General features: G+C 44.4%; 1 protein-coding gene across 3 annotated transcripts in view; it reads right to left on the bottom strand.

Moving 5' to 3' along the window:
• Nucleotides 1–23,452, bottom strand: part of TASOR2 (transcription activation suppressor family member 2) — a 65,126-nt gene that overhangs the window by 5,491 nt on the left and 36,183 nt on the right. For all 3 annotated transcript variants that reach the window (XM_084809004.1, XM_084809003.1, XM_084809005.1), the window contains exons 13-16: nt 21,927–22,368; nt 15,902–19,762; nt 4,738–4,863; nt 1,534–1,687 (exon numbers count right to left, since the gene is read on the bottom strand). In XM_084809004.1, coding sequence (XP_084665130.1) covers nt 1,534–1,687; nt 4,738–4,863; nt 15,902–19,762; nt 21,927–22,368 — 4,583 coding nt within the window. The remainder of the gene's footprint in view (nt 1–1,533; nt 1,688–4,737; nt 4,864–15,901; nt 19,763–21,926; nt 22,369–23,452) is intronic.

Below are 23,452 nucleotides of genomic sequence, written 5' to 3'. Positions count from 1 at the left end.
CGTGTGGCTCCTCCCATCTCAGAATGGCCTCCATCAGCAGTCTTCCCGGTCGGGTCAGGCAGAGGCAGGAAGCGAGGTCCCCTCCATCAGCTTGCTCGGAACTACTGGGCTACTCTCCTGCTAGAACGGTCGCCTGGAGAGACCGTGCCACCTGGTTGTTATCTAACTTCATTATACAAGAGAATGAAAGAGCTGGTACTTAAAATTTTGCTAACTTCCTTCCAATTTGCTTTTAGGTAATGTCTGTTGCATTGTAAGCCGCTATTTTAAATGGTGAACTGTCTCAAGAGCAGTGGCAGAAAAGTGGCTGATAAATGTACAACATAAATAGTGCTCAAAGCATTTCACATACAACAGGAATGGGGAGTATATCTCTGGTCTGTGGGCCAAATTCAGCCCGCCGAGACTCTGCCCTCTCCCCGAAGCGCTCACCTCTTGGAGGACGGGGAGGGAGCCCGCTCCATCAGCAGCCACTGCCTCAAGGTGGCGCAAGTGCTTTGAAGTAGCGTCTCCCAAAGCCTCTGATCACCCCTCAAGGCGAGGGGCAAGCAAAGCCGGCGGAGCTGCCACCTCGAGGGGCCAGGAGGGTCTTGAAAGAGCAGCTGCCAAAGATTACGCTCGCCCTAGTCAGATTTACAACCACCCTGTTAAGTTGGCTAGGCCTAGTCTTCCCATATTTCTATGCGTGTGTGCATGTCTGTAACCTTGTTTGGACATAATGGTCGTGTTCAGTGACAATTTGTAGGTTAATTAACCCCCACCCCATGGAATTATTTAGCCCATGAATTGTGGGGATACATGCTGTGCATGCACTAATTCCAATTTCTAGCAACAACCTATGAATGCTGCATTTGTAGGTTGTTACTGTGACACCCAAACCTGGGCACCAGAGGTTGTTTGTGGGTTAAATAACCCCAAGTTAACCCAAGAACCATGGGTTTAATTAATCCAAGAAACACTGCTGAATGCCGCCATTACATCAGAACGGTGTGTGTGTGGGGGGGGGGGGTAGGCTGAGGAAGTCCAGCTTGTCTTAAGTGACCCAGTGTGCTGAAGCCTGGGACTGAGCTCACAGCTTGCACTTTGAAACACTACAGGCCACCAGCTCTACATTATGTCATTTACCCTAAATCAGGCGTAACAATCAGAGGTTAACAATACTGTTGAACTGAAAGTTTGCATTTCAAAAATCTGAATAAGTCAAGATCTCTCTGGCATTGGCCTCTATGAGAAAAGGGGTGATCTGAAACAGTTCCCTTCCTTTCGTCCAACAGAATAACAAAAGGCATCGAATGCATAACGGTTGTACATTGGGCACAGCTTCCAGTGGAAGACAAATATTTAATACGACTGGGCAGATTTTCCCTGACATGCTATTTTATGTGCAGGCAGGCTTTGTTCTGTTAATATTGGCAAAGAATGGAATTGCGGGATTTCCACCTTGCAGCCCACAGCAATATAGAGCCCCCAGCGGGCTGTGCTTTTTGCGTGTCTGTAGGTCGGCCTGTGGGCAAAAAAGATACAGCGGCTCACCTGGGGTCATTGTCTCAAGCACCGTGTCGTCAGTCACCACAAAGCCTCCGCTGTGGAACAGCTCCTGATAGCTGCGATCCAGGATGTCCTCAGGGCTGTCCACTCCAGCGAACGTCACACTGGGAAAGTGCTTTAGCCTCAGCAAGGAAGGGATCTGTTCAAGACACAAAAGTTTCTCACGTGTAGCATCTCTCAATCTGTTAGGATTGCCTAGGATGGGCTAAGCATGGCTTGCAGGCAGCATGGCAACAAACACCAGGGAGTGGTACCACATGCACCATAAGGAGGACTGTTCCTCCTCAGACTTGGAGAGGAAGGCACAAAAGGACCTGAGAAATTCCATCCACAACAGATATAAACCAGGGCTTAAAAAAACACCCTCCTCACATTTCACAGAACCATAGAATAGTAGGGTTGGAAGGGGCCTATAAGACCATCAAGTCCAACCCCCTGCTCAATGCAGGAATTCAAGCCAAAGCATCCCTGACAGACGGCTGTCCAGCCTCGTCTTGAATGCCTCCAGTGTGGGAGAGCCCACCACCTCCCTAGGTAATGGGTTCCATTGTTGTATTGCTCTAACAGGAAGTTTTTTCTGATGTTGAGCTGGAATCTGGCTTCCTGTCACTTGAGCCCATTATTTAAAATCTTCATGCAGGGCCATGAGGAGCTGAACTCCGCAACCTGTGTAACTGAGCAAAGCTGCAGAACATCTTCTGCAATTTCTACTGTCCTGCAGAATTTATCCCAGTTTTATTCTCTGTGGGGTGCTAACCAGGGAACTGAAGCCCCACCCCCAGCACTGGAAATCTTTATCACTGGTTTCTGACATCTGAGCAAGCGCACCTTCACAGCCACAGGGGCTAGAAACTTGTTTGTTGTTTTTTTAAGTAAAAGCTAAGGTTTGAGATGACCCACAAGCTGAATTCTGCACCCAATATCACATCTGATGCCTTTTCAGAACAACAGAACTGTGGCATGCATACTGCCTTGGACATAACTTACAAATGAGGATGGAATTAGGACAGAAGAAGGTGAACAAAATATTTGGCCTTCTCCACCATATCTGTCCCTACATCAGTTACTTTCATGGTGTCCAAAACTAGCTCAGCGTTAAGGACTGGATGTATCCTGCCAGGGTGTTGAAGCCAGGGCATTCGCCAACAGGGCCCACTCCCTAGTCCAGGGGTGCAGAAACTCAGTCCAAGGGCAAAATTCCATTTTGGAGAAACTTTTGGGGGGCCCATTGCAGTGGTGGGTGGGGCCAAAAGTAAAGGGAGCAGGGCCAAAAATACTAGCATGTTTTAGCTGAAAGCTCTGACGGCCAGGAACTCAGCCTTAGGAGAAGCATTTTGACCTTTTGGAATGGGGAAGAACTGCACAAAAGCCAGGAAACCACCAAACAATTGGTAGCTGGAGGGGAAGGGGGTGGGGCCAGGCTAAAAGGGTGTGGCCATCTGGGGAACCCCAGAGCCAGATTTGGCCCCTGGTGTGCTGGATTTGGACCCTGGGCCTGAGGTTCTGCACCCCTACCTTATTACTGCCTTATTACTCCCTTGTGCCCCCAGAGCTCTCAAGCAGAGGGCTAGCTCTCAGCTGGAGCAGGTGGTCAGAGAGGCCAATGATGGTCCCTTGTAGATGCCCTGCCTCCAGTTGTCAGTCGAACTAGTGGTTCTAAAGCTGGGGGAGGTGAATCTGCAGCCCTCAGCTTATTTTCATCTGGCCCCCAGCATTATCTGGCTCTCCAGGTGCTTCACGGCAACTTGTGCTCCCCAGACCGGCCTCTCTGGGAATCACTTCCTCTTCCACCTCGTCTGTGCACGTGCAAGAGAGGTAGGGATGGGGTGGGGCAGAGAGAGAGAGAGAGAGAGAGCTAGCCAATCCTATAAGGCTAGAAACCCCACCCACTTTGGGCTCTCGCTCCACCCACCATCAGCAGCAGAGGACTGGCTTTTCCCATGGGACAGTGGCCTTCACAGGAAAGATTCCCCACTCCTGCTCTAGAGACTCTCTGCTGGAAACCTGCCTGCCTGGCCTGGGCTACATCTCCTGCTGCTGGCCCTTTTGCTGCTGCTCTCAGGATTTGGCCACTTCCCTCCTTTGGACCATATGACCTGCTACTGGCCCCGTTGACTGCCATCCCTGGAAACTGGTCTTGGACAAAGCTGTTTGCATCTGGCCCCTCCAGATGACTGTGTGCACACCTGCCCCCGCCAGCCCCTAACACTGGCACATTAATATTGTGATGTATTAATTTATTTGGCTAATTGATGCAGCTTTCAGCCTATAGTGAGAACCTAAGATTCAGATTTAACCATCTGCAACAGGAAGGGGACATAAGACCATCAAAAGCAAGCTGGCAGATAGTCCAAGATCTACCTAGTCCCCTATCTTCTTTACCTCAATGCTCAGCCAGATGTCTCTAAAAAGTCCACAAGCAGGACATAAAAGCAACAGATCTCTGTTATTTATCCCCCAGCAACTGGTATGGAAAGGTACACTGGGCCTGTACATGGAGGTTCCATTTCATGATCAAGTCCAATTGCTATGGATAGCCCTATTCTCTTCCATGGATGTCTAGTCCCTTTTAAAAGCCACCTAAGCAAGTGTTGATCAGCTCAGTGACAGACTGCATAACTTTAATTAATACATTACAACAGTCCTCCTTTAAACTGGTTCCCTCCAGATGTGTTGGAGTATAACTCCCAGAGTACATACTGTGGAGTACAACTCCACAACTGGCTGTGGGATGCTGGGAGTTGTAGTTCAATACATCTGGAAGGTACCAGGTTGGGAAAGTCTGCATTAAAATATTGTCCTGATCCCTACTTATTCATTACATTCCTATCCCTCTTTTCCTCCAAGGAGTACAAAGTGGCTTACCTGAGCCTCCTCTTCTTCATTTTATCCTCACAACAACCCTGTGAGGTAAGTTAGGCTGAGAGTCAGTGAATACACCCCAAAGTCACCCAGGGAGCTTCACGGCCGAGTGAGGACTAGAACCCGGATCTCCGGGGTCCCAGTCCAACACTCTAATCAACTACACCACACTGGTTCTCTTAACTACTTCTGTACACCATGGAGGTACTTCTATAGATAATGCCCCAGAGAGGGGCAACATTAGAGGGAGGAGGAGAAACCCATTCCCCAGGATTTTAAGATCTGGAATTATCTTCTGTGATGAGAGAAAGATACTTCTGCACGTACTTCATGTATGTGTGGAAATATGTCCTCATTTCTAATGATGACCATCAGTCTGTCTGTTTCCACGTGGCTTGTCTTACAGAAATGCAGAAGCTCTATTTCTGTGTGACCCCCTTTTTTCAGCAAATTCTGAAAGAAAAATTTTAAAAATCCATCACTGAAACAGAAATACACTTTGGGCAACAGTTTTACATTTTTGCTTAAATTCAGCACAAGACAGTATTTACTAGGTCTTCTAACAGCCATCAGATGATAAATTAGCATGGACGGAAGGGACAAAGGCATTTGCTTTAGTACAGCAAAATACATGTTGCCATGCTTGATTGTCCACAGCTAATGGGAGACTTGCCAATGACTGCTTATTGAAACAGAATGGCAGCCATAGGCTCTTTCTAATTCATAAACCAGAAGAGCAGATGGCCACCCAATTCTGCACATTCATGTTAAAAATGGTTTCTTTAAACAAACAACAACCAAAGAGGTGCGTGCATCTGTGCGCACATGTATGTGCCGTGCAACTACCTCTGGCCAATTAACACAGAGGTCAGGTTGGCCTCTGAAGCCCAGGGCCTTCTCTGCTGTAGACCCAGAACTTTAGAATGCTCTCCCATGGGGGGCCCTTTTGGCTCCCCCTCCATCCTCCTTCCAGAAGGAGGTTAAGATCTTATTTCTCAGTTATGCTGTTGGAAGCTCAGTCAACTAACACACTTTTCCGCCCTCTCCTTCTGTGGTTTGTTTATTGCTTGGTGTTTTAACCATTCTGATATTTTATTACTTGATTGTTGCCATTTTATATTGTTCACTGCTTTGGAAATTCATTGTGAAAAATCTCATTCAACCAGCCAGCCTACGCTGAGGGTGCAGGACCAAACTTACTTATAAGGTCAGGCCAGGAGAAGGGAGCAAATGATCTCCTTGACGCTGCAGTGAGGTCCAAGCACCAACCCTTGCATTGGCACCAAGTGTCACAACCCAAATGGCAGGCGGCCTCCATTAACTGCCTACAGGCATTTGTGGTTGCAGAATCAGTGCTGAGATGGAGGAAGAACAGCAACGCACAATCTGGGTAAATCGGAGATCGGCAGCTGAGCGATCTGCTCCAAAGGCACAGATGAGACCAAGGGTGAGCTGAGGACAGCGGGCATGGAATCCAGGCAGAAGACAGACACCTTGTTGTTGTTGTTCAGTTGTTCAGTCGTGTCCGACTCTTCGTGACCCCATGGACCATAGCACGCCAGGCCTTCCTGTCCTCCGCTCTCTCCCGGAGCGTGCTCAAGTTCATATTCATTGCATCCGTGATGCTATCTAGCCATCTCATCCTCTGCCGTTCCCTTCTCCTTTTGCCTTCAGTCTTTCCCAGCATCAGGGTCTTTTCCAGAGAGTTTTCTCTTCGCATTAGGTGGCCAAAATATTTCAGCTTCAGCTTCAGTATCTGTCCTTCCAATGAGCACTCAGGGTTGATTTCCTTTAGGATGGACTGATTTGACCTCCTTGCAGTCCAGGGCACTCGTAAGAGTCTTCTCCAGCACCACAGTTCGAAAGCATCAATTCTTCGGCGCTCAGCCTTCCTTATAGTCCAGCTCTCACAGCCATACATTACTACTGGGAAAACCATAGCTTTGATTACACGGACCTTTGTCGGCAAGGTGATGTCTCTGCTTCTTACTATGCTGTCTAGGTTGGCCATAGCTTTCCTCCCAAGGAGCAAGCGTCTTTTAATTTCATGGCTACAGTCACCGTCTGCGGTGATCTTGGAGCCCAAGAAAGTAAAATCTGTCACTGCTTCCATTTCTTCCCCTTCTATATGCCAGGAAGTGATGGGGCCAGATGCCATGATCTTAGTTTTTTTAATGTTGAGTTTCAAACCAGCTTTTGCACTCTCCTCTTTCACCCTCAACAAGAGGCTCTTGAGATCCTCTTCGCTTTCTGCCATTAGGGTGGTATCGTCTGCATATCGGAGGTTGTTGATAATTCTCCCAGCAATCTTAATTCCGACCTCTGATTCATCCAACCCGGCATTTCTCATGATGTACTCTGCATATAAGTTAAATAAGCAGGGTGACAATATGCAGCCTTGTCGTACTCCTTTCCCAATTTTGAACCAATCGGTTGTTCCATGTCTGGTTCTTACTGTTGCTTCTTGACCCTCGTACAGGTTTCTCAGGAGACAGGTAAGGTGGTCTGGTACTCCCATCACTTTAAGAATTTGCCACAGTTTGTTGTGATCCACACAATCAAAGGCTTTAGCGTAGTCAATGAAGCAGAAATAGACGTTTTTCTGGAATTCTCTTGCTTTCTCCATGATGCAGCGAATGTTGGCGATTTGATCTCTAGTTCCTCTGCCTCTTCTAAACCCAGCTTGTACTTCCGGTAGTTCTCGGTTCGCATACTGCTGAAGCCTAGCTTGTAGGATTTTGAGCATCACCTTGCTGGCATGTGAAATGAGCGCAATTGTGCGGTAGTTTGAACACTCTTTGGCGTTGCCCTTCTTTGGAATTGGAATGTAAACTGATCTTTTCCAGTCTTGTGGCCACTGTTGAGTGTTCCAGATTTGTTGGCATATTGAATGCAGCACTTTAACAGCATCATCTTTTAGGATTTTAAATAGCTCGGCTGGAATACTGTCATCTCCGCTAGCTTTGTTGTTACTAATGCTTCCTAAGGCCCACTTGACTTCACTCTCTAGGATGTCCGGCTCAAGTTCAGTGACCGCACTATCATGGCTATCAGGGACATTCAGATCTTTCCTGTATAGTTCTTCTGTGTATTCTTGCCACCTCTTCTTAATCTCATCTGCTTCTGTGAGGTCCCTGCCTTCTTTGTCCTTTATCATGCCCGTCTTTGCACAAAACGTTCCCTTGAGATCTCCAATCATTCTATCATTTTTAAGATTGTACCCCAGTACTGCTTTTCCCACCCTTTTGTTGACTATGAGTGCTACTCCATTTCTTCTAAGGGATTCTTGCCCACAATAGTAGATATGATGGTCACCTGCATTAAATTCGCCCATGCCTGTCCATTTTAGTTCGCTGATTCCCAAAATGTCGATGTTCAATCTTGCCATCTCATGTTTGACCACCTCTAGTTTACCTTGATTCATTGATCTGACATTCCAGGTTCCTAAACAATATTGTTCTTTACAGCATCCGATTTTCTTTTCACCACCAGACACATCCACAGCTGAGTGTCCTTTCGGGTTTGGCCCAGCCGCTTCACTCTTTCTGCTACTTGGAAATACCCTCTGCTCTTCCCCAGTAGCATATTGGACACCTTCCGACCTGAGGGGCTCATCTTCCGGCGTCATATCTTTTAGCCTTGTGATACGTTCCATGGGGTTTTCTTGGCAAGAATACTGGAGTGGGTTGCCATTTCCTTCTCCAGCGGACCACATTTTGTCAGAACTCTCTGCCATGACCTGTCCGTCTTGGGTGGCCCTGCACGGCATAGCTGATGGCTTCACTGAGTTACGCAAGCCCCTTCGCCACAACAAGGCAGTGATCCATGAAGGGGTACAGACACCTACTCTGTACCAAAGAATCAATCCAGAGGTGGAATGGAGAGTGACTCTGAGCCAGGAAGCAAGCGCATAGGCAGACTGAACTAGAGATGGTGCAGGGGGCAAAGGGGAGGCAAGAACTAGATGCCTGCATAAGGTTCAAAGAGGAGATACTGGAGATCAGACAGCACAGAGATTGAAGCTCAGCAGCAGAGCACATGCCAAGGAGGTAGAAGGTCCCAGTTCAATCCCCAATATCCAGGTAAAAGGAACAGGTGGTGGGTGGTAGGATAGGCTTTTCTACTGACTGTCAGAATAGGTAATACTGGGTTTAGATGGATAAATAGTCTGACCTGGTACAAAGCAGCTTCCCATGTTACCACCTCATTTCAGAGAGCATTTTGCTCTCTGGTTTTGTTGCATAACCTTTCGCTGCTGCCTTCACAATGCTCTTCTTGAATTACCGGACTGGGCAACTCATAGCCCTCCAGATGTTTTAGCCTACAACTCCCAGGATCCCTCACCATTGACCATGCTGGCTAAGACTGATGGGAGTTGCAGGCCAAAACATCTGAAGAGCCAGAAGTTGCCCACTTCTGTTTTCATTATGTTTTGCAGTGTATTGCTTTTATTGCTGCAAGCTGGCTTGTGCCTTTGTAAAGATGGAAAGGTCGGGCAGAAATGTTTTAGGTAGACAGGTAAGACATATCCAGCGGGGAGACAGGAGAAACAACCCTGAAGCTGGTGGCAGAGAGAAGTGAAGGATGGATGCCAGTGAAAGAGGGTTAAAGGAGGGTTTAAAGGCTTGTTTAAAAGGAAGGACCCCTTCTGTGATAGATACCCAATACTGTGTTAGGGATTTATGTTGTATTTTAAGGTTTTAATCTGTTGTTAACCAGCCAGAGCTCTTTGGCTATTGGGCAATATAAAAAAGTTAATAATAGTAATAATACTCTAAATATTATTAGTGCTTTTCATCACTAAAATAAAGATCTTTTATGTAACAAGTTAGATTGGTAGAGAGCCCTAGTGTTGGGTAAAGAGCTCTGGGGCATTTGATCTAAACTCAACAGTATCACATAGGCAGGCACTTGAAATCTGGCAGCAGTGTTCATGGGGATGCCTGCCTTTTCTGCCTTGCTTCAATTAGCCCTAATCCTTTGTCTGCTTGGCAGCTGATTTTATCTTCCAGGAGCCACAACTCTGCCAGTTCCCCACTTAAGCAACTTTCCCTCCAAACCCTTTCCCCTGTGATCCTACAGCCCATAGGCTCAGTTTGTCGTTCAGTCGTGTCCGACTCTTCGTGACCCCATGGACCATAGCACGCCAGGCCTTCCTGTCCTCCGCTCTCTCCCGGAGCGTGCTCAAGTCCATATTCATTGCATCGGTGATGCTACCTAGCCATCTCATCCTCTGCCGTCCCCTTCTCCTTTTGCCTTCAGTCTTTCCCAGCATCAGGGTCTTTTCCAGAGAGTTTTTTCTTCGCATTAGGTGGCAAAGGCACTGACCGTAGCTCAGCGTCAGAGTCCCTGCTTTGCATGCAGACGGTCCAAGGTTCAATCCCTGGCCTCTCTAAGTATGGCTGAAAAAAATCCTGCTTGAAATCCTGGACAGCTGCTGCCAGTCAGTGTCAACAATACTGGGCTAGATGGACTGACTCAGTGTAAGGAAGCTTCCAATATACCCGACGAAAGGAAAAACCACAATGTCCTGGCCTGGCCTGGCCTGGCCTTGTGCCTTTAAGAGAGGTTTTGATCTGCAGAATTCAGCAGTTGAAGCTTTTTATGGCACAGAGATGGTGTTCATCTACATGCCATACAAAGCTTTGCCTGCAGATTCCTACAGATGTCTACAAGTGCTGATTCAAAATCTGGCAACTTTACCCAGCCTGTGTCATTCCAGGCTTGTAAGATGTGCAGGGTGGGGCTGTACTTTTCTTCCCTCCTGCCCCTGCATAAGCACCCATAAGCATTCCTGCAATCTGCCACCCTTCATCAGGCACTTCCTACAACACTAACGTAACCCCAACGAAATCATCCTACTCTAAGTGGCAGCTGATGGCCTTTTCATTCTCTAGCCTTTAATGAAACTAAGTTTAATCCAAGTGGTGGACGTGTCTCTTTTATTCGGTTTTAAACTTAGGTTAAAAAAATTTCTAATACTGGTATTTTAAAATATTTATATTATTTTTGGTATTATTTATTTAATAGATTTAGGGCATAATCCTATGCATGTCTAGACAGAAAAAAAAAGTCCTACAACTCCCAGCATGCCCCATCCAGCAGGGCTGGTTGGGGCATGCTGGGAATTGTAGGACGTTTTTCTGTCTAAACACACATAGGATTGTGCCCTTATATACTACTGACGATATTTAAAATATCTCTAAGCCGTTATCTGCCTCAAGAATCTTTAACTAAGGATAGACATACTTTAATAGAGGTCTTTATTTATACTTTAATACATATGTCTGAGATCAAGAAAAGGTGGCAAGAATATACGGAAGATCTGTATAGGAAGGATAATAATAATATCAGGGATAGATTTGACGGTGTGGTCAATGAGCTAGAGCCAGACATCCTGAAGAGTGAGGCTGAATGGGCCTTAAGAAGCATTGCTAATAACAAGGCAGCAGGAGATGACGGTATCCCAGCTGAACTGTTTAAAATCTTGCAAGATGGTGCTGTCAAGGTGATGCATGCCATATGCCAGCAAATTTGGAAAACACAAGAATGGCCAACAGATTGGAAAAGATCAACTTATATCCCCATACCAAAAAAGGGAAGCACCAAAGAATGTTCCAACTATCGAACAGTGGCACTCATTTCACATGCCAGTAAGGTAATGCTCCAGATCTTGCAAGGTAGACTCCAGCAATTGCCAATATCTGCTGGATAATGGAGAAAGCCAGGGAGTTTCAGAAAAACATCTATTTCTGTTTTATGGACTATTCTAAAGCCTTTGACTGTGTGGATCATAACAAATTGTGAGAAGTTCTTGGTGGTACGGGGATACCAAGTCATCTTATCTGCCTCCTGAGGAATCTGTGTAACGACCAAGTAGCAACGGTAAGAACAGACCACGGAACAACGGACTGGTTTAAGATTAGGAAAGGAGTATGGCAGGGTTGTATATTCTCACCCTACCTATTCAACCTGTTTGCAGAACACATCAAGCAACGTGCTGGGCTTGATGAATCCATGGCTGGAGTTAAAATCGCTGGAAGAAACATTAACAATCTCAGATATGCAGATGATACCACTTTGATGGCTGAAAGCGAGGAGGAGCTGAGGACCCTCATGACGAAGGTGGAAGAAGAAAGTGCAAAAGCTGGGTTGCAGTTAAACCTCAAAAAAACCAAGATTATGGCAACCAGCTTGATTGATAACTGGCAAATAGAGGGAGAAAACGTGGAGGCAGTGACAGACTTTGTCTTTCTAGGCACAAAGATTACTGCAGATGCTGACTGCACCCAGGAAATCAGAAGACGTTTACTTCTTGGGAGGGCAGCAATGACAAATCTTGATAAAATAGTGAAGAGCAGAGACATCACACTGACAACAAAGGTCCGCATAGTTAAAGCAATGGTATTCCCCATAGTAACCTATGCCTGCGAGAGCTGGACCATAAGGAAAGCTGAGCAAAGGAAGATAGATGCTTTTGAACTGTGGTGCTGGAGGAAAATTGTGAGAGTGCCTTGGACTGCAAGAAGATCAAACCAGTCCATACTCCAGGAAATAAAGCCAGACTGCTCACTTGAGGGAAGGATATTAAAGGCAAAACTGAAGTACTTTGGCCACATAATGAGAAGACAGGACACCCTGGAGAAGATGCTGATGCTAGGGAAAGTGGAAGGCAAAAGGAAGAGGGGCCGACCAAGGGCAAGATGGATGGATGATATTCTGGAGGTGAGGGACTCAACCTTGGGGGAGCTGGGGGTGGCGACGGCCGACAGGAAGCTCTGGCGTGGGCTGGTCCATGAAGTCACGAAGAGTCGGAAGCGACTGACCGAATAAACAACAAAACATATGTCTAATAATGAAAATAACCCTTCCTCGTGTCTTCCCGGTCTAAAACACGTATCTCCCCAAACCCATGGCCCACGTTCCCATGATACAATATCCTCTTCCCAACAGCCCCTTGTTTAGCCAAACACCATTTCCAGAAGACAGGATTTTATTTAATTAGAAATATGATTTGGGATGGAAGCGGCAAGGGAAAAAAACAGTGTTTGTAAAAAAGTAAAATAAAAACAAATGCCATTTATCAGACAATTTCATTAATGTATTTTTACTCTGCCTTTTATCCAAGGAGCTCAGGGTGGCATACATGGTCTCCCCACACCTTATCCTCACAACACCCCTGAGAGGTAAGTCAGGCAGAGTGTGTGACTGGTTCAAAGTCATCCAATCAGCTTAATAGCACTGGAGATTTAAAACCAGGGGCAGTATCCTATTTGACACTAACGCTAATGCAAATTATGTTGTACTAGCGTAAGCCAATAACATAAGGCAGTACAAGGCCAATAACATTTGCTGCTGTGACAGGTCTCACCAGAAATCTGCCGCACCGGCAAATGCTACTGGTTTTGAGGTCACTTGCATTAGCGCGACATAATCTATGTTAGCGCTACGGTCGAACAGAATACTGCCCTGGGCCCCCCGGTCTAAGCTCAGCGCTACATCATAGTGGCTACAAGAACACCCCAAATGGTCATTTCTTAATCATTATAAATGTGTTTTATTCATACCAGTGTAAACTTATTTTTCATAGGTTCAGTCCTATGAAAAAATATGTTTTAAATTACTGTTTTTTTCACATTAAAACAACAGTGTAAAAAATAGTAATTAACGCATGGGCGGAACATGTGTGAAATAAAACTTGATAAAACTATAGAGGACAGCTTCTGAAACAAACAATGTAAAATGAAAGTAAGTTAAAGTAACTTAAATAAGATCTGAAATTTTACTGATAAAACATCTGCAACTGCTATTTCAAACATGCTAATTAATTGGCAATATTTATATACTACAAGCTGGGTTTAGAAGAGGCAGAGGAACTAGAGATCAAATCGCCAACATTCGCTGCATCATGGAGAAAGCAAGAGAATTCCAGAAAAACGTCTATTTCTGCTTCATTGACTACGCTAAACCCTTTGATTGTGTGGATCACAACAAACTGTGGCAAATTCTTAAAGTGATGGGAGTACCAGACCACCTTACCTGTCTCCTGAGAAACCTGTACGAGGGTCAAGAAGCAACAGTAAGAACCAGACATGGAACAACCGATTGGTTCAAAATTGGGAAAGGAGTACGACAAGGCTGCATATTGTCACCCTGCTTATTTAACTTATATGCAGAGTACATCATGAGAAATGCCGGGTTGGATGAATCAGAGGTCGGAATTAAGATTGCTGGGAGAATTATCAACAACCTCCGATATGCAGACGATACCACCCTAATGGCAGAAAGCGAAGAGGATCTCAAGAGCCTCTTGTTGAGGGTGAAAGAGGAGAGTGCAAAAGCTGGTTTGAAACTCAACATTAAAAAAACTAAGATCATGGCATCTGGCCCCATCACTTCCTGGCATATAGAAGGGGAAGAAATGGAAGCAGTGACAGATTTTACTTTCTTGGGCTCCAAGATCACCGCAGACGGTGACTGTAGCCATGAAATTAAAAGACGCTTGCTCCTTGGGAGGAAAGCTGTGGCCAACCTAGACAGCATAGTAAGAAGCAGAGACATCACCTTGCCGACAAAGGTCCGTCTAATCAAAGCTATGGTTTTCCCAGTGGTAATGTATGGCTGTGAGAGCTGGACTATAAGGAAGGCTGAGCGCCGAAGAATTGATGCTTTCGAACTGTGGTGCTGGAGAAGACTCTTACGAGTCCCCTGGACTGCAAGGAGGTCAAATCAGTCCATCCTAAAGGAAATCAACCCTGAGTGCTCATTGGAAGGACAGATAATGAAGCTGAAGCTCCAATATTTTGGCCACCTAATGCGAAGAGAAAACTCCCTGGAAAAGACCCTGATGCTGGGAAAGACTGAAGGCAAAAGGAGAAGGGGACGGCAGAGGATGAGATGGCTAGGTAGCATCACGGATGCAATGAATATGAACTTGAGCACGCTCCGGGAGAGAGCGCAGGACAGGAAGGCCTGGCGTGCTATGGTCCATGGGGTCACGAAGAGTCGGACACGACTGAACGACTGAACAACAACAATTTATATACTACTTATCATTTGAAACAAATTCCAGAGAAATATTAAGAAATATTAATAATGAAAAAGCAAATTCTTTCCTAGAACTTTGTTTAAAAAAAACCTACCCCAATCTGCAGTAAATAGCAAGCCACCAAACCAGCCTACAAAAACAGCACAAGATCATCTTTCAAAATCACTGTATACATTCCACAATTCGCATACACAAATGAAGGAGGGCTCTGTGGCTCAGTTACCACTGAAGCTACTCAACCTGTATCAGGGCTTCAAATTGCACAGTTCACAAAACTGAACACTGCTCCATACAAGGTTCTAACCTTCACCCTGACATGCTAGTTTTCTAAATGCAGGGATTATAATTTTTTAAACTTACAAACATATAACAAGTCCTTACTTTACCAACTACTTTATGCAAATTCTGCCATGTAACACATTCATTTCTATCAATATTTTCCAAACAAACTTTTAGTATACCATACTTGTGCTATATTACCATGAAAAATCAAATTAACCTCGGTCAAACCATCTTCTTTGATTATAAAATGTATCTTTAACAACTGTAAATTATACATTTAAAAGTGAGCTATTTATTTATTTACAATATTTATATACCGCTCCACATCAGAAGATTTCAGAGCGGTGAACAACACGGTAAAAGAATAAAACAGCAGGTTAAAAGAGTTAAAACATTTTTAAAAAAGACAAACCCCCAATAAAGTGGAATTTAACAAACCATGGCTGGTCATGCAAGGAAGGCCACTTGAAATAACAACATCTTCAGGAGGCACCGGAAGGAACACAATGTTGGCGCCTGCCTGACCTCTAAAAGCAGGGAATTCCACAGGAAGGGGGCCATCACACTGAAGGCTCTTTTTATAAAACCTATCCTAGTTGAAATAACGCTGTTTGCAAGTATTAAATTGAAGCATATATGCTGTTTTATAATTATTAGATTTAATAGAAAGAATAATATAAGTAAGTCTCACTCCCCGCTACTATATGATAAGAGTATGGTTTTTATCAAGTGTATGTGGTGTAAAGAAAAGTTGCTCTAAATATTGTGGTTGAGAACTAATTTTTAAGATTTTTAATAATTGTATGTTAACTTCACTATACAACAAAAATACATATATTTTTATATATTTTAAACAGATCACTTGCTCCTGAGGAAGAGACCTAGCCTCGAAACACGTAGAGCGTTTTTATAGATCTGCATAATAAATAAATAATTTTTACAGTCCACAAGTATTTTAGAGATCAGCACAATAAATAAATTATTATTACAGTCCACACTCAGTGGCGTTTTTGGATTTTTCCCTGTTTGATGCTTTTGCTTAAGTTTGCAGGGAGCCAGGTTTCATCTCTACTGGACCCAACAAGCATTACAATTCTGTTGCAGCCTGTTACTTCTCAAGTGCTTAAAACCTCATAGAAACTTAAAAGCCAACATTTTTACCTTTACTCTCCCAAAGAAAGGATCGTCGTCCGTTTCCATCAGGTAGTATGCGTAGGGTTTTTTGCATGCTTCCTGGGCAACATTTTTAAGTCTGAAATGTAGTGTGCTGCTCAGTTCATCGAACAGGTGCTCATAGGATGTTGTCCGCCTAGGCAAGGATGAACATCTTTTCTCTGGAGCATCTTCTGAGGTAGTATTTGGATCTCTCCCTTTGATACTCGTCTGCCTGTTGTCCAGGGTCATCACCCTGCTTAACTCGGCAAACTCGTCCATAATGACCGAGATATCTCCTCGGAAATCTTTTAGCTTATTATTGTAAGTTAATTTGTTGAGATGGAAAGGAGTAGTTGAGCCCTGTCCTTGACTTTTAAATCTAGCAGCTTTGCTGATTGAATCCTGTGTGGAAGCCAGAGGAGGAGGTTCAAAGGATTCACCATATCTGCTGCTTCTTGGGTACCGAAGAGAGGCACTGGGCCTCGGGCCTGGGTTCACGATAGTTACTAGAAGTGGACTTCTACTTCTGGGTGGTGGACTCAAAGCAGGAATCTCGGGTACCTTTCTCAATGGTAATGTTTCTGCTATTACCTGAGGTGAAAACTCTTTTGTCAATGTGTCAGTGGAGGTAGAATGTTGTGGATTCTTAAGGATTTGTTTTATCTTGTAATGGAAACGCAAACACTCCATATCTAAAGTGTTTTGAACAGGGTCATTCAAAATTCTCCAAGTCCTATTCAAGGAGTTTATAAATCCCAGGTCTCCTGTGAAACTGTCATGCCTCTTGGAAGAGTGAAAAGTTCTAGTTTTTTCTTTGTGCTTCTTGGTTACAGAAAAGTTTATATAATCTTTTAGGAGCCCTGGCTCATGGCCAGTATCAAGAGAAAATGGTACAGACCTATCACCTTCTTTCAACATAAAATGCCAGTCACGTTTCATAGCCTCAGGCTCAATACCAGACACTCTCTCCTTATTTTCCACGTAAGCCCAGTCACCACCCTTACAGATCTCTTCCTCGAAGTTCAAGTCACAGACATAATTAGCTACCATAGCTCCTGATGAGTCAGCGGATCTCATAAAACAAGAATCGGACTTACTTCTGTCATACGGATCTCCAACAAGCTCTTGGTCACCATCGACAGAAAAAGACTCATCTTCCCAATTCATATTCATACCTGTAGCTTCAGTGGGTGGAGCATCTTCGGCTGGAGCATCTTCAGGACCCCCCAGACTCTCTCTTGTGTCTCCATGCAGAGCATCTTCAGGACCCCCCAGACTCTCTCTTGTGTTTTCATGCGTAAGTTCATCAGATTCTTCTGTCTGACATTCTGCTGGCACAAAGGGCAAGATTTCTGTACAAAGGGCCTCCCTAAACTGGTCTTCCCCCTGGGACACAGATCTTTCATGGCTAGCTTGCCCTAGGTCAACTTCATACAACACGGAAGCAGTGGAATCATCATCCCTTGCTGATGCAGCTGTTTGAGCCAGTGGAGATCTGCATTTTAGGCTTGCTGTGCCCGTCTTTGCCCACTCTGTGCAACAAGGGCTTGGAAGGAAATCCAAGGCAGCAGAGGCAGCTTCATTCTCTTGAAGAGACTTTCTTTCAAACACATCCACTTGACCAGATCTCACACTGCCATGCAGCACCAAAGGATACTGCCCTTGTGAAGTTGCTCTCTCTTGGCCAACGAAGATGCTACGCTGCTCTAAACATTCATTAGTTATCCATGCTGGGTTAGTATGGGCAAGATGGTCAGTTGTACAACTCTCCTCATCACTCTCAGGAGGGGTCACACAATCCAGGGTTATAGAACTAATCCAATTTAAATCTGGATTCTCTTTAGCACAGGTTTCTTCACTCTCCACAGCCATGGCACTCACAGTGTCTATCAATTCAGAAAGGACAGATTTGATATCTTCAGATACAGTAACTTCAAGCTGATTTATCTTACCATCATCAGATGCTACTTCTTGAGTTAAAGAAGAGACTTCAGTATTCTCCCCTTTGACACAAAATCGTTTATTTTCAGAGTTAGCATCAAGCTCCATATCATCCAACCCCAAGCTCTGGTATTCTTTTTTGCTTTGGGAGTCATTCAACGATTCTTCCGTCTGTCTGGTCTTCAGCCCCTCTTGAGGGACTGTGCTGTGCTGTACTTGGTATAGTTCATTAGCATGCAACAGAGCTGTGTCAGGCAGGTGGATTACTTTCTTTTTCTGGAGCGTGCAGGAAGCCTCAGCCACATTTGTTTCCTCTAGAAGCGCAGCATTTTTGGCTGATACTGCAGCATCTTCTTGGTTTCCTAGCAATTCTGCTACTTCATTTGATTTTGTTTGATGGACAGGACTAGCCTGTAACTGAGCTGTATCAGCCAGGTGGATTCCTTCCTCATCTTGGGGCACACAGGAATCTTGAACCAAATCTGTTCCTTTTTCAGGTGCAAGAGTTTGGGCTGATACAACAGTATCTTCTTGGTTTCCTGAAGATTCCCCTTGAGTTGCCATATTGTTTTGTACTTGGCACTGTTCGGAACTTTGCAGTGGTGCTGAATCAGCTAGGTGAATGGATTCCTGGGAAATATCTTCAATCAAATCCATTAGATTTGGTGGAGATACATGAAGCTTGGCTGATTCTGCAGAGTCTTCCTGGTTCGTTGGCAATTCTGTTACTTCATTAGGAGTTGTTTGATGAACAGGGTTAGCGTGCCCTGAAACCGAATCGGCCAGATTGATTCCTTTATTTTCCATGGAAACACATGAAATATTGACCAAATCAACTGGGTTTGGAAATACGGGATTTTTCACGGATACAGGAGAATCTTTGCTCCCTACTGATTCTCCTTGAGTTGCCATATCATTCTGTAGTTGGAACAATTCAGAAGCTTGTACAGAAGCTGAATCTGCCAAGAGGATTCCTTTATCTTCCTGGGAAATACAGGAGTTTGCAACCACATCCATTTGGTTTGGAGATATGGGATCTTTGGCTGAAACAAACGTGTTATCAATCCCTGGCAATTCAGCTACTTCATCAAGGGTTATTTGATGTACAGGGCTATCCTGTTGTGGGACCAAATCAACCAAATTGTCTACCACATCTTCCTCCAAAAGGCAGAAACCCTCAACCAAATCCATTTGGTTTAGAGATGCAGAATTTCGGTCTGAATCTATAGGCTCTTCTTGACTATCAGGGATAGAAACTATAGATGGTGATGTTACAGAACTGAATTGGCTGTCACAACCTGATGATGCCAAGTCACACACACTGGCTGCTTCTCTCTCTTCTGTCATGCAGCTTTCCACAGGAAATTCTTCATTCTCTTGATCCAGGTCCACATCTCGGGGTTCCATGTCAGCATCATTGCTTTCTGAAAGAGCGAGATCGATGGATTCCCACTCCACGCTCTCTCCATCTGCATCTTCCTCATCCATGGGGAGATCCTGTGACTCTCTCACTTCTTGGCAAGGACTATCATCTTCTCTACAATCAGTGTTTGCTTCTAACCACACTCCTTTAGACATATGTAGTAATTCAGCACCACTACTCTGGAGGTTGTCCTCCTTCCCCTCTGCAGAAGGAGTGGCACTGTTTATTTCCCAACTCCCCACAGAAACGGCAGCCTTGTTGCTTGCTACAGGCTGTTTGCCTGATGAATTCTCTGGAGGGTCAGCACATATGGCAGCAGCGTCACTTTGGGAAGCTTCAACTATGTTAACAGCTCGACTTGCTTCTGCCACCGCATCAGTTCTGTACGCCCAAGACCTTGAGCACCCGTTACTGTGTTCATCAGATGAGTTTATGTTTGGGCTTTCACCGGAGAGAACAGGATCCAGCAAGAACTCTTCTTCAGGTTCCTTTCCAGCCACCACCTGAAAATGTTCAAGATTCAAATGTTCAGAGACACTCACATAGCCACAGACAAAATCTCTAGAGTTTTTAAAATCTGCCAGCTATCTGAGAACAGTCAAAACACAATTACAAAACAGTGCAAATGTTTACCAGGCATTACTAGAACACCTTCTGCCTGGGGCTGAACCATTCCAGCCTCTTCCACCCTTCCAATTCCTTCAAGACTTACTTGAATAGGATGATTCTAGAACAGGCTGCCACAATCTGTTGCCCTCCCAAACAAAATGCTGTTAGCCATGCATTATGGCCTGAGAGGGGCAAGCCTCATTTTTTTCAGTTCCAGGTAGGTAGCAAAAAGGGGGGTTTTATCAAGTGCCATGCTCTACTGTTATGCCACCCTGTTCTAATGCACTATTCTGACAATAGGGCCCTGACCAATTTAATATTGAGAAGAACATCTCCCTGTGCCATGATCCAACCTGTATAAATACCAGTTCCTACCATTCCCACCGCATTTCTTTCATTTTCCATCTTCACTGACTTTTCCCATCTTCTTTGAAAAAGAGAAATCAAGTTCTGTGGAATGTGCAATTATTGAGAAACTATTGCTGCAGAAATACAAGCAATAAGCTAAATAATGAAAATCAGTAGGGCCTGAGAGGGCCATAGCTTTGCATGCAGAGGGTCCCAGGTTCAATCCCCGGCATCTCCAGGTAGGGCTGGAAAAGACCCATCCCTGAAAACTTGAGAGAGCCGCTGCCCATCCGTGTCGGCAATACTCAGTTAGATGGTCAGTATAAGGAAACTTCCTATGTTCCAATGTCCATGAAAATTTGGAGAAATTGGCTGTACATAAGAAGAGTCTTGCTGGATCATACAAAAAGGTCCATCTAGTCCAGCATAGTGCTTTCCAGTGACCAACCAGAAACCTATGGAAAGCCCACAAGGACTCATGGAGGGTAGGCCAATCAGTGGCTATCAACCAAGATGGCTCCAGGTAACCTCCATGTTTCAGGCCATATGCCGCTGAATACCAACTGCTAGAGAGAAAGAGTGGGAGCTAGTGATCACTTCTGGGCTTCCCAGAGGCCTCTGGTTGGCAACTGTAGGAAAACAGAATGCTGGATTAGATGGAGCTTTGGTCTGATCCAGCAGGTTCTTCCGATGTTCTTAACCAAACTAGTTTTTCCTTAGGAAGCAGCCAAGGCCGCCACCGCAGAAGCATCACAGAAGAGACCTCCAGTTACTAAAGTGAGAAAGAAAAGGCTCTTCTTCTATCCTGGCTCTTTCTCAAGCATGTCTGTGCTACAGGCAACATGTTAGCTTGCTTTGTCCTTTTCTTCATTACGTGGCCTAAGCCTCAAGGCTTCTGCAAGATTGTTGTTCCAGCACTAACAGCAGCGCTGGAATAGCAGCATTTCCTTTCCCAGCAGCCCAGCTCCACAGGCTGCACTGGGAGTGGCCAAGGGCTGCATGCAGCCCGCAGGTTCTACAGCGCTGGCCTAGGCCACGGATGGTCACAGTCAGCAGCACGTGACCCAGATCTAGCCCCTGAAGCAGTTTTTTTTCTGGCCACTAGCAGGCCTACAAAAAACATTAGTCAAGATGCATTAGAAACTTTACCCAAAGTTTCACTCCTAAGGAACATCTTTGTCAAAACTGTGAGAGATTCCAGGCCTTAAGCTTAAATCTTAATTAGGTTTTTGTATGCGATATGCCAACTTTGCTCTATAATCCTTAAGCCTTTATTGCTAAATAAAGGCTTAAAAAGTGCTTATTGCACCTACATTTTATTCCTTTCGGCGCCAGGTGAAAACCTTTTTATTTTCCCAGGCATTTTAACATTCTAGACTTTTAGCTTTGCTGTTTTAAATCTGTATTTTAAATTCCTGCACTGCCGCTAGGTTTTATTGTGGTTGTATTGTCATATTGTATGGCGTTTGGTTTAATGTTCTATATATTTTAAATTGTTTTATTGTGCGCCATTTGGTTTTACTTTTTGTGAACCGACCAGAGAGCTTCAGCTATTGGGCTGTATGGAAATTAAATAAATAAATAAATAAATAAATAAATGGTGCCAAGTTTATTACATTGTCAAATCACTTGTAAATGACTCCTGGCCCTTGATAGGTACGTATGTCTTAGCCCTGACAGCTGGCCCTGGCTGTTCTACCAAAGTCTTACCTTATCAAAGGAATGCACGGTATCTTCAGAATTGCTGGCAGTCGTGTGGAACTGTTCTTCCTTCAAAGGCAGATAACTGGGTTCCTCAGGGTTAACAAGGGGCGCTTCATCCTCTAGGCAATTCGTAGAGGACAATTCATTACAAGAGAGGGGCTTCTCAGAGGGAGAAACTGCTCTCTCTTCCACTTCGCTGGGTGTCTGGTTAGCATCGGATAGAGAGTCTGCAGGGCATTTCTCCAAACTGTAAGGTCCCTCGCAGTCGTCAATTAGTTCCAAAGGATCCACGACACTGTTCAGCGATACATATTTGGCAGGGTTACTATGTTCAACCACTTTCCTTACTGTAGGAGATTTGATTGGCTTGCTATAAAACAGAGCCACCCACATATGAAGTATGAGCTTCATTTCTTCCAGATCATCTGACCGGCTGACATCCCAAGGCCTAGAGAAAAAGAAAAAAAAACACAGGGGAACTTGTCTTTGAGTGATCTTATCGTTTTAAGTTTTTCTAGCTGAGTGGATAAAATTACAACACATCACTTCAGTCTTATTCATCTTAAGCCCCACATGTGCCAAGAAGTGCCTTCTTCTATATATACCTTCTCATCCCCCTAGATACCAGTCATTAGAGAGATTCAGCCTGTGGCTGCCTGGAACAGGGTCTTCTCAGTGGTGGTACCACTGCTGAAATTATAGAAAAGTCTTTTGGGGGTATAAAATCTTTTTTTCCTATTATTCTTACAAGCCTTGTAAATGAGAAAAACTTCATTCTATTTTATGGTTGAATGTTGCTCCTTTTAAAAAATTAATGGTATGTTGTTCGTGTGTGTGCTTTTAAAATTTGGTTCACCCCTTTGGACAGAAAGCATGAACAGAATGCTGGATTAGGTAGGCCTTTGGTCTGATCCAGAACGGCTCTTATTAATTTTTTCTCCATGTGTAGTTTATGGCTATTTGAGCTGCTGTTCGTAAATGGATGATGATCATTTCTAAATCCTCAGGGAGAATAATACATCCAACATAACAAAACAAAATAAATCAAATAACATTTAGATAGAAAAGGAAGGCATATCCTGTCAGGCTTTTAATTCCATCCACAATTGAATTACTATAGTTTGTAATTTTAGGGCATCTCCAAAATATATATATTAACTCTGCAAAATTGTATATTAACTCTGCATCTCAAGCAAAGATCATTCAGCCCTGCTCAGATTCAGCTTATCCAATCCAACTTCTGTTTGAGCTTTCACCACTAACTTTAAACCAACACAGATCTTTAAAATCAGTGTTTCCTGTCCTCTAATGTGAAGCCACAGGATATAGATAGCATTTTCTATTTAGATCAATTGTTTTCTATGAAAAATCTACGGGAGGAGCTTAGAAGGAAAAGTTGTCACTAAACAGTTTGAACGATAAGAACATAAGAAGCTGCCTTATACTAGGGCAGACTATTAGTCTATCTAGCCCCATACTGCTTACTGTGACTGGCAGTGGCTCTTTAAAGTCTCAGACACAACCTGCTACAT

The sequence above is a fragment of the Heloderma suspectum genome, chromosome 7 (assembly GCF_057233095.1).
Source record: "Heloderma suspectum isolate Gila_16-S chromosome 7, 16-S_ref, whole genome shotgun sequence".
Classification (NCBI taxonomy): Eukaryota; Metazoa; Chordata; class Lepidosauria; order Squamata; family Helodermatidae; genus Heloderma; species Heloderma suspectum.
Note: the sequence above shows the minus strand (reverse complement) of the source record. Positions and strands in the feature narration are given on the sequence as shown.